The sequence below is a fragment of the Pan troglodytes genome, chromosome X, assembly GCF_028858775.2.
Source record: "Pan troglodytes isolate AG18354 chromosome X, NHGRI_mPanTro3-v2.0_pri, whole genome shotgun sequence".
NCBI lineage: Eukaryota > Metazoa > Chordata > Mammalia > Primates > Hominidae > Pan > Pan troglodytes.
In genome coordinates, this window is record NC_072421.2 from 24,322,084 (window position 1) to 24,333,885 (window position 11,802).

The 11,802-nt window shown below is 44.0% G+C and overlaps 1 protein-coding gene across 5 annotated transcripts in view; it reads right to left on the reverse strand.

Annotated features, from left to right (window-relative positions):
• Positions 1–11,232, reverse strand: part of ACOT9 (acyl-CoA thioesterase 9) — a 39,817-nt gene extending 28,585 nt beyond the window's left edge. Inside the window, exons 1-4 of one of the 5 annotated variants that reach the window (XM_054676929.2) lie at positions 10,920–11,232; positions 3,710–3,807; positions 2,143–2,169; positions 974–1,019 (exon numbers count right to left, since the gene is read on the reverse strand). In XM_054676929.2, coding sequence (XP_054532904.1) covers positions 974–1,019; positions 2,143–2,169; positions 3,710–3,807; positions 10,920–10,939 — 191 coding nt within the window. In that variant the 5' untranslated portion in view covers positions 10,940–11,232. Of the gene's footprint in view, positions 1–973; positions 1,020–2,133; positions 2,170–3,709; positions 3,808–10,919 lie in introns of those variants that run through there. The other 4 variants (XM_054676928.2, XM_054676930.2, XM_063803894.1 and 1 more) reach the window with 4 other exon arrangements.
• Between the last annotated feature and the right edge of the window lie 570 nt (positions 11,233–11,802).

Sequence of the window (11,802 nt, forward strand, 5' to 3'; positions counted from 1 at the left end):
TTTTTAAACAGCTATAAAAACATTTTTGTTAAAAGGAGTAATCTATTACACAAAATGGTAACAGTTGAGGAAATGTGACTATGGATGAGTAATATACTAGCAAGGAATTGCTGTCAATTTGATTACATGAGAGAATGTCTTATTTGTTGGAGATAAGCGAAGGCTGGTTTTATAAAATATTTACTGGAGATGCACGCTGAAGTGTCGTGGTGTCTATAAGTTACTTAGAAATGGTTCAGGCAATATGTGTATATTGGAAAATTTGGCAAAATATTAATAAGTATGGAATCCAGGTGGTGGGTACACAGGTATTCATTCTTTCTACCTTTTAGTAAATTGAAATTTTTCATATAAAGAATTTAAAAATAAGTCATTAGATAATTTCTATACCAACAATAGATTATTATATATCTAGTGATCACTCGTGTTTTTTCTATCTCATTTTAGCCTCAAAATTCTGTACACCAAGAGGGATATGATCCTACTTTACAACAAGGAAATACTGCGAGAAAGAGAAAGACAATATGGGAGGCCTGACTAATTTTGAACTGACAAGAAGCAATAAAGGAGTCAAGTTGCATGAAACAGAGAAACTTAGCGACTTGGGTTCAAGTCCCAAACCCTGACATTTAATCATTCAATCTCTGAGTTTCAGTTTCATGTGTAAAAAAAGGAACAGGAACATATGTCGTAAGCACGTCACAAGTTTTGTTATGAGAATCAGTGAAGTAATATACACCTAAATGCACTTTGAAAATGCAGAATATACGTAAATCATCTTCTTTCATGACAATGAGGTGTCATCTGATGAGTATGTTGAAATGTTGACCTTCTCCCCCAAGCAAAATACTTCTCAACCTATCTCTGAACATAGGGCTCCCCATCCCCACTGTGAGACCATCAACTGAGCCTAAATACAGTGTAGTATAATACCTTGGGGATGAAAAGAATGAATGAAAACAAAGATGCATACCTCCAGTTTGTGGATGCTCCTACTATCTCCCGCAACTTATCTCGAACTGAAACAAAAATAAAGAGGTCATTCCATGAAACAAAGAAACATGAGAAATGGATTATGGCAATGAGCTCAAGAACTACAAAAAGCAATTCATGCACTCCAAAGATTTAAAGATCCATAGATTTCCATTTAATGCCACAACAAACAGCTCAGGGACAGGATCAAGCCTCTGCTCCCTAAAAACCTGAAAGAACTATACTGTCTCTTTAAAGGTGCACAAATGAATACCTTTGTGCCAATCACTAGGGTTTATATAAACAAACAAAAAAGGATAACTTCAATTATTCACTTAATGGGGCTGTATCAGTGTTAGCCAGTAAGAGCCATTATGATGGAGATATGAACAGGATTCCCACCTATCTTCTTTTTTGTTGTTTTTTTTGAGACGGTCTCACTCTGTCACCCAGGCTAGAGTTCGGTGGCACAGTCTCGGCTCACTGCATCCTCCACCTCCCGGGTTCAGGCGATTCTCCTGCCTCAGTCTCCCAAGTAGCTGGGATTACAGGCGCTGTGCCACCACACCCGGCTAATTTTTGTAGTTTTGTTTTGTTTTGTTTTGTTTGAGACAGAGTTTCGTTCTTGTTGCCCAGCCTGGAGTGCAATAGCACGATCTCAGCTCACTGCAACCTCCGCCTCCCGGGTTCAAGTGATTCTCCTGCCTCAGCCTCCCGAGTAGCTGGGATTGCAGGCAGGCATCACCATGCCCTGCTAATTTTGTATTTTTAGTAGAGATGGGGTTTCACTATGTTGGTCAGGCTGGTCTTGAACTCCTGACCTCAGGTGATCCGCCTGCCTCGGCCTCCCAAAGTGCTGGGATTACAGGTGTGAGCCACTGCGCCTGGCCCCCACCTATCTTCTTATACGCAGTAATAGATCAAATTACTTAGTTCAGAGACTAATACTAATATCCAAATCTGAGTCTCATTATAATTAATTTCTCATATATTTATAGTCTCCTGGTTGTTAGAAAAGTTTAAGCCAGAAAAATGAAGCAAAGACTTACATCAAGCTAAGGCAAAGAATGCAATTTTAGTTAATGCCACTGCCCAAAAGTGCAAGCGTATATTAGTGCTTACAAAATTTAAGCTCTTAAAAGAAAAGCTGATACTAATTACCACACACACCATGATTCACATGTATAGATGAACATGCTATATGAATAAAGGGAAAATCAATTAGAGAACCAGCAATAATTCAAAACTAAAAGATAAATCTGTAGTATTTCAAATACTGTGTTGAGTTTATGTGTTTTTCCTAGCACTTCAAAATATACATTCCAGTTATAGGAAATTAACTATAGCAATCCTCAGTCCTTCAATAACTAACTGATCAAAACCAAATATAATTTATATGAACATGCATTTTAACTTTCATGAAAAATGGTTGATTTTTCTATCAAACAATTATGGATACACCATAAATTTGATGTATAATTACAATTAAATGTTACAGAACTGCAAACAACAACCATTAGTAACTTAGTCTTATTTCTGATTTTTTCCTCCTAAGTTCCTTGAATAAAAGAATGGATGGGGCCGAGGTGGGTGAATCATGAGGTCAGGAGTTCAAGACCAGCCTGGCCAAGATGGTGAAACCCCGTCTCTACTAAAAATACAAAGATTAGCCTGGCATGGTGGGCGCCTGTAATCCCAGCTACTCAGGAGGCTGAGGCAGAGAATCACTTGAACCTGGGAGGCGGAGGCTGCAGTGAGCCAAGATCCCACCACTGCACTCCAGCCTATGCGACAGAGTGAGACTTCATCTCAAAAAAAAAAAAAAAAAGGCTCACACCTGTAATCCCAGCACTTTGGGAGGCCAAGACAGGCAGATTACTTGAGGCCAGGAGTTCGAGACCAGCCTGGCCAACATGGCGAAACTCCATCTCTCCTAAAAATACAAAAATTAGTTGGGCGTGGTGGAGCATGCCTGTAATCCTAGCTACTAGGCAGGCAGAGGTTGCAGTGAGCCGAGATCCTGCCACTGCACTCCAGCCTGGGCGACAGAGCAAGACTTCATCCCCAAAAAAAAAAAAAAAAAAAAAAAGAATGGACAGAAAGTACCTCAAATAGTACATGGACTACTGATGCTCACTGACATAAAATAATTACTACTAGCTTAATCAGTGTAAGAAGAGAGGCAAGTATTGAGGGCCAAGAAGGAAAAAATTTTTAATTTTACTTACATATATATTTATATACACACATAATATAAATTTATTTGGACACTTTAAAGAAGCTGCAATTTTAATTATAATGAATACTCCTAGTTTAATAAAGACAATCCATAGTTTACATATCATATTGGTAATTGAAATTAACTTTAATTAAGCATGGACTAACAGGATCCCTCGAACATAACTATGGACTAGGAGTGTTTACTTGATACAACTAATGGGCCCATCTCTTTTCTTCCATGCCTTCAGAACCTACACACAGGAAGTGGAAATCACCTAACTAAAAGAGCTCAGTCCTCAAGGCTCCCAGGAACAATAGTTCAAAATCTGAATGTGACTTCTATCTGAAGCTATTAATATTATGCAGCTATCCTGGTCATTTTGTCAATGAAATGTTTATGAAAGATCTACCTTTAACATGCCTCATTTGCTCTAAACTATCACTCTATATGCCTTTCAAATAAAAGTAAAACAAGGTTTTTCACCACATAGGCATCAAACAGAGACGCCATGCTTGCCTTCATGAATGTGGAAGATTCCCTGTTTCTTGGGGTTCTGGGGTCCTTGAGTCAGTCCTCTTCCAGGAGTAAGCTGCCCTTTGCCCAAGGCACAAAGCCTATAAAACAAGATAAAACACAGAGCAGATCCCACAGCTTCTTCCCTGGCAACCCTAAAGACCTACCCTCCTCCCAGAGTATCTGGCCATATCACCCTTAGTATATATTGTCTTGTAGGAGTCTGTAGCTGTTTCACAAGTATATGTATGTTTTCATGAGGCTATTCCATAAATCATCTCTCCCACTAGAGTAAACATTTCTTGAGAGCAGAGACCAATTAGGTAATTATCTACAAAATAAATAAAAGACGGCAACTAGGTTTAATGCATTTATTATTGGTCTTTCTATTTTATTAGTTTCAGAAGTCCATAATCGATTTAGTAAACAACTGAGCAAACTCATTATGAACAATTTATTCTGTTCTTTATTATCGCACCATATTTCCTCAATAAATAAGATAAACCCAATTATAAAGTAAACTTTGAAAATTGAATTAGCCCTTTCCAGATGCAAAGAAAGTATTTACTTAACTTACACAGAAATTTTCTAGAGTCCCAACACAATAAAATAAAAGCTATCTACTGGCCACGGTGGCACAGGCCTGTAATCCCAGCACTTTGGGAGGCTGAGGCAGGTAGATAGGTTGAGCCCAGGAGTTCAAGACCAGCCTGGGCAACATGGCAAAACCCCATCTCTACAAAAAATACAAAAATTAGTCGGGCGTGGTGGCATGCACCTGTGGTCCCAGCTACTCAAGAGGCTCAGATGGAAGGATCACTTGAACCCAGGAGGTCGAGGCTGCAGTGAGCCAAGATTGCACCACTGCACTCCAGCCTAGGCAACAGAGTGAGACCTTGCTTCAAAAAAATAAAAAATAAAAGCTGTCTACCTAAATGTGCCTAACCTACTCTCCCAAAATAAGTTGATTTTGGTTCATTATTGCTTAAGCGTTGACTCCTAATCACACAATATTATGTCAGGGGTAGCACACAGGCAATATCACAGATTAATAAACTGATCTGTGAGAGCACAGTTGAAGAAGGCAAGGCACTGAATAGGTCAAGAACCCCGCAGGCCAGGCGTGGTGGCTCACGCCTGTAATCCCAGCACTTTGGGAAGCCAAGGCAGGTGGATCACTTGAGGTCAGGAGTTCGAGACCAGCCTGGCCAACATGGTGAAACACTGTCTGTACTAAAAATCCAAAAATTAGCCGGGTGTGGTGGCAGGCACCTGTAATCCCAGCTACTTGGGACGCTGAGGCAGGAGAATCGCTTGAACCCAGGAGACGGAGGTTGCAGTGAGCCGAGAACACGCCACTACACTCCAGCCTGGGCGACAGAGCAAGACTCTGTCTCAAAACAAAAACAAAAATAAAACAAACAAAAAAAAACCAGAACCCCAGATACTGTCACTCATTCTAGTTCAATTTACTAGTAAATACTCACCACCTAATGTGGGAATAAGCAATGACTAACAACAAAAAAAAGAGATATTTTTAGTTTTCTTTACAGACCAAGCTACTATAGGTTTCTCTTCTGAATGACAGCATTCAGAGAAAGCCTCTCAGTATTTACAGTATTCCGTAAAATCTACATGCAGTTTTGACACTGTGCTGTTAGAACAAATCCTTATCCTTTCACCAAGTCAAATCATCTAATTGCACAGAACACAGAAATATGAGCACATGCTCATTGGCTAATTGACCTTCTTAGTCACCAGTCATCTTATTTGGTTGCAATACAATCCCTGCTGGTCCACTAAGACCAAAATTCTTGCTGGAGGGTTTGGGGTTTTGGATCTGTTTATTCTTCAATCACACAGCTAACAAGCCTCTCTCTTAAATATTTTAGCTTCACTTTTTCACGATAAATATTCAATTCCTGTACTTTTGTATACAGATTAATATTTGTCTTTTTTTTTTTTTTTTAGACGGAGTCTCGCTCTGTCGCCCAGGCTGGAGTGCAGTGGTGTGATCTCGGCTCACTGCAAGCTCTGCCTCCCGGGTTCACGCCATTCTCCTGCCTCAGCCTCCCGAGTAGCTGGGACTACAGGCGCCGCCACCACGCCCGGCTAATTTTTTGTATTTTTAGTAGAGACGGGGTTTCATCATGTTAGCCAGGATGGTCTCAAACTCCTGACCTTGTGATCTGCCCACCTTGGCCTCCCAAAGTGCTGGGATTACAGGCATGAGCCACCGCACCTGGCCGTCTTTTTGTTTTTGACCATCTAATCTGCATTTTCTCAGAACATGATTTGAATTTTCCATTTTTTTCATTATTTTGTTTTATGTGTCTTCTATAGGTTCATATGCCTTACTGAAGGAAACAGAGTAAGTATTCCTTCATTCTTCCATCTCAGAAACAAGCAGCCAGGCATGGTGGCTCATGCCTGTAATCCTAACACTTTGGGAGGCTGAGGTGGGTAGATCACCTGAGGTCAGGAGTCCAAGACCAGCCTGGCCAACATGGTGAAACCCTATCTCTATTAAAAACATAAAAATTAACCAGGCATGGTGGCGCACACCTGTAGTCCCAGCTACTCTGGAGGCTGAGGCAGAATCACTTGAACCCAGGAGGCGGAGGTTGCAGTGAGCTGAAATGGCCCCATTGCATTCCAGCCTGAGCAACAGAGCAAGACTCCATCTCAAAAAAAGAAACTAGCATTCCACAACTGAATATATCTGGTTTTAAAGAACACACTGGAAAAAGCTAATCCTTTCTATTGCTACCATTAGCTGAAAGAGCAAAAAAATCATGACCCCCAACACATTAATAGCAACTATAATAGACACGTTAAATGTATCCAACATAAGAAATGGGATCTGATTCTGAATGGCTAAATACCCTGAATACGCATCACTAACAGGAGCTATATAACCAGTCTCACATACCTGAATAAATACACATATACACAGAAATTGTTTTGTTACACTAAGAAGCAGCATTTTCTGAAGAGGGATGAAAATCATTCCATCCTGTTTGTGTGAGAGGCAATACAGTATAGGGGTTAAGAGCCCAAAGGCTGGGCGCAGTGGCTCATGCCTGTAATGCCAACACTTTGGGAGGCCGAGGCAGGCGTATCACTTGAGGTTAGGAGTTTGAGACCAGCCTGGCCAATATGGTGAAACCCCGTCTCTACTAAAAATATGAAAATTAGCTGGGCATGGTGGCGGGCACCGGCAGTCCCAGCTACTCGGGAGTCTGAGGCAGGAGTATTGCTTCAACCCAGGAGGCGGAAGCTGCAGTGAGCCGAGATCGTGCCACTGCACAGCGAGACTCTGTCTCAAAAAAAAAAGAGCCCGATCATGCTGCTTGTTAGCTGAGTTACCTTAGACAAGTTACCTAACCTCCCTGATCCTCAGTTTCCTCATCTGTAAAATGGGGATAATAATACTACCTATCCCATAGGATTGTCAAAAGGATAAAGGAATTAACACATATTAAACCCTGAAGGGCACGTCTAGAAGAGCATGTCTAATATACTGACAAGTCCTCAAAAATCTCTAGCTATCATTATTCCAGAAAGTCATGCTTCTCCAAAGTCTCCCCTAAAGATCAAAAAGAACCAGGCTGGGCACAATGGCTCACGCCTGTAATCCCAGCACTTTGAGAGGCCAACGCGGGAGGATCACTTGAGACCAGTGTGGGCAACATAGGGAGATCCCGTTTCTACAAAAAAATTTTAAAATATTAGTCAGGCGTAGTGGTGCACACTTGTGGTCACAGCTACTCAGGAGGCTGAGGTGGGAGGATCACTTGAGCCCCGGGGAGGTCGAGGCTGCAGTGAGCCATGATCGCACCACTGCACTCCAGCCTGGGTAAAAGAGCAAGACTCTGTCTCCAAAAAAAAAGGAAAGATAGCCTAAGCCAGGCACTATCACGGACCACTGCCAAACATAGAATCAAATGAGGAGAGAAAAGAAGGGAGTTAATGAATACAGAGAAACACTTGGGCCAATTTATTTGGAAAATTGTAGTCCTAGAGCCCCATCGCTTTGCATGCTGCCTTAAAAAATTTGGAAATACATTCCTGTGGCACAACAAAGGCATAATTGGAACACTTTTTTTAAAAATGTTGCTTATACCAATAGCATATTGGTAATAATAAATCTATATCATACTGTCAACATAGTATTCAAGAGTATTCGGGTAATGGTAACTTTTTTTTTTTTTTTGAGACAGTCTCACTGTCACCCAGGCTGGAGTGCAGTGGCAACATCTTGGCTCACTGCAACCTCCACCTCCCGAGTTCAAGCGATTCTCCTGCCTCAGCCTGCCGAGCAGCTGGGATTACAGCTGTGCACCACCATGCCCAGCTAGTTTTTGTATTTTTAGTACAGACAGGGCTTCACCATGTTGACCAGGCTGGTTTTGAACTCCTGACCTCAAGTGATCTGCCCGCCTCAGTATCCCAAAGTGCTGGGATTATAGGCGTGAGCCACCGCGCCTGGCATGTAATGGTAACTTTTCACTACATTTGGTATCCTATTTACTGATAATCTGATGGAAACTGTGGACCTCGAGCGGGCGTGGGAAGGGTTGGAATACATTTTTGCTCACACACACAATGGTATATACTATTTCAGGAGGTGCACAGACCCTTTTTGTACCCTCAGATCCCCCTATATTTGAAGATTCTGATTCAAACCAACCTCCTTAAGAAACTGAGGCCCCAGTTTCAGACGACTTTCCCCCAGTGCCAGTCAACAGGCACACCAGCAGAGTCCAGATAGAGCCCAGTTCTTCCGATCTCCCCCAATACATACACACACACACACACACACACACACACACACACACCCCGCACTGAGGTGGAGGAGGTGGGAGAATGGTTTTAATCAATACTCAACACTTCAGTACCTCAGGGTTACTGGCTTATCTCCTGATAAGCCCTCAGGAGTCTTACTTATAGCAAAACCTCTAGGCCTTTACTGTGGAGAGGCCTTTGCAACACTCAAATCCCAGGACCTTGTAACTAAACCTTTCCAATCAAAGGAGATCAAGAAACTCAAGGCGGGGGGAGTGGGGAGGGACAGCATTAGGAGATATACCTAATGCTAAATGACGAGTTAATGGGTGCAGCACACCAGCATGGCACATGTATACATAAGTAACTAACCTGCACATTGTGCACATGTACCCTAAACTTAAAGTATAATAATAATAATAAAAAGATGATTATTACAAAAAGACAAAAGATAACAAGTGTTGGTGAGGATGTAGAGAAAAGGGAACCCTCGTACACTATTGGTGAAAATGTAAACTGGTACAGCCATTTTGAAAAATAATGAGGCAGTTCCTCCAAAAATTAAAAATATAACTACCATATGATCCAGCAATTTCTCTTCTGGACATATATTCCAAAGAAATAAAAAAAGTATTTCAAAGAGAAAAAAAAAAAAAAAACTCAAGGCCTCCATGGCCTACCTGGGGAGTCACATAACTCACCCTGGCTCAGCCCTGGGTCCCAAGCTTACAGCAGTTGGCAAGGAAGAGTGTTCAGTGCAATAACAGGCAATACCACTCATATGCCTTCCACTCTGAGGAAATAACCTCTATTTAGAGACTAAACAAAGGTGCCTCTTGCAAGTCTAAAAAAGAAAAGAAGCTACAAAGGTTGCCCACCAGTCAAAGAACCTAATCATCTCAGTCCATATTCATTTGTGAACTCCTCTCACTAGACACTAAGAGATTATCCGCTTAAGGTTCAATAGTTTTTTGTTTGAGACAGAATCTCACTGTGTTGCCCAGGCTGGAGTGCAGGGGCGCGATCTCAGCTCACTGCAACCTCTGCCTTCCGGTTCAGGCGATTCTCCTGCCTCAGCCTCCAAAGTAGCTGTGACTACAGACATGCACCACCACTCCCGGCTAATTTTTGTATTTTTAATAGAGACGGGGTTTCACCATGTTGGCCAGGCTGGTCTCGAACTCCTGGCCTCAAGTGATCCATCCACCTCAGCAACCCAAAACGCTGGGACTGCAGTCGTGCACCGCCACACCCGGCCTCAATAGAATTTTCAAGAAAGGAACACAGGGTTATGAGAGAAAGCACCTGAACAAGACCATGGAGCTTTTGTAGAAGACCTTTCACATTGCAAGCTAAAGTCAACTGTGGCCCCTCTCATAATGACTTTCAGTCTGCCTTCAAATAGTTTAACAAAGGTTTTTTGTTTGTTTTTAAGTACTATAAACAAGACAGAACCCTTACAACTGATAACAAAGTCCCCAGGAACAGTGAGAGAGAGAGACAGAGAGATAGATAGAGAGAGAGAGAGAGAGAGAGAGAGAGAGAGAGAGAGAGAGAGATCCAGGACCCCCAAGAGAATTGATGGGGTTAATGTGAGTCAAAAGCACTATGAGTCACATCAGGGGGACAGGCCCACTGGCAGCGAGATAACTTCAGAAACTGGAGCAGGTGTGAGCCCCTTGGGATGCAGCCAGGCAGAAAACTTGGAAAGGCTGGCATGCTCGGGTGAAAGGGATTAGGGAGAGCTAGACATGCTCTGGAGTCTAAGGCCCTCAGGCCTTAACTGTGCCAGCTGGGAAGATTACATATACAAAAAGGCATCCTCCCTTACCCACGTGGCCCAATCAAAGCACCCAGCCTCTTATAAGGGCTTTGCGGCTCATTAAAGGTAAAGTTCAAATTGGCACCAGGGTCCTAGACGCACAGTCCTAGGGTCCTGGGAGCCAAAAGGTACCCTGTAATCTCTGCCAATGTTACAACAAACTTAAGTAAGAGCCGAAGTAGGTCAAGCATTTAATCCTAAAAATGTTCTCCAAAGGAAGATGAAGGGCTAGAGGTAACATAGAACTCCAAATATTATCTTTCTGACAGGGGGCTACCCCGACGCGGCTACCAACCACACCCCGGATGAGCAAGGCCAAAGGAATTTTAGGGAACACCCAACTTCCTCCCTTAAAAGTGCTGCTTTGCTTTTAATATCAAACTCAGTGCTAGAAGTCGCCAAAGTGGGGGCGAGGTTCTCCCAACCAAAGGCCGGCGGGCTTATGTCCGGTCGGAGGTACAGTGGGCGAGCGCCCCTTATCATCGAGCCCAAATGCCCATGCGTGGCCCACTTCTTCCGCCGGGGCCAGCCCGAAGCTCTAGGGGAAGACGATGGCACCCCAGGCTACCGCCCTGCCAGCCCCTTCCACGCCCCGCCACCTACCGCAGTGCTGCCCGCCTCATTGCGCTAGGCTGCCGTGCGCGCGATGGAGGACCGGGCCCCGCGCGCTAGTCGGCGGAGGGAAACTGAGGCGATAAAAGACGCACGAGTACCAGACCGCGCCCTTGCTGAGGACAGCCCGGGAGCCGGACAGCGGTGTCCGGGGGCGGGACCGCGGCGTCCAGGGGGCGTGGCTGCGCTGTGCCGGGCGGACCCTACCCGTTCATTGGCGGGAGGCTGGAGTCCGCCTCTGCGGAGCTTCCCACTCAATCAGTTGTGCGGCTCGTGTTGCTAGAGCGAGGACCGGCCTATTCTCGGTTGAGTAAACGAACCACGCAGCAACGCCAGGGCGTGACGTCGAGAAGAGGCCCGGCTCTGCCTAGTGGAGCTTGTCTCCTTTATCCTTGATCCCTGCGCCTTGGCTCCGTCTGTTCTTCCCCTTGGCTGCACATTGGAATCTCCTGGGCAACTTTCCAAAATACTGATACTTGGCCGGGCGCGGTGGCTCACGCCTGTAATTCCAGCACTTTGGAAGGCCTAGGCGGGCAGATCACCTGAGGTCAGGAGTTCAAGACCAGCCTGGCCAACACGGCGAAACCCTGTCTCTACTGAAAATTCAAAAATTAGCCAGGCGTGGTGGCAGACGCCTGTAATCCCAGCTACTCGGGGGACAGGCACGAGTATCGCTTGAACCTGGGAGGCGGAGGTTGCGGTGAGCCGAGATCGCACCACTACACTTCAGCTTGGGCGACAGAAGGAGACTCTGTCTCAAAAAAAAAAAAAAAAAAAAAAAAAACTGATGCTTGAGACCCACTGGCTGGAGATTCTAGTTTAGTCCTGGGTGCGGTCTGGGCTTCGGGATGATGTCTAAAGATGCCCCCAGGTG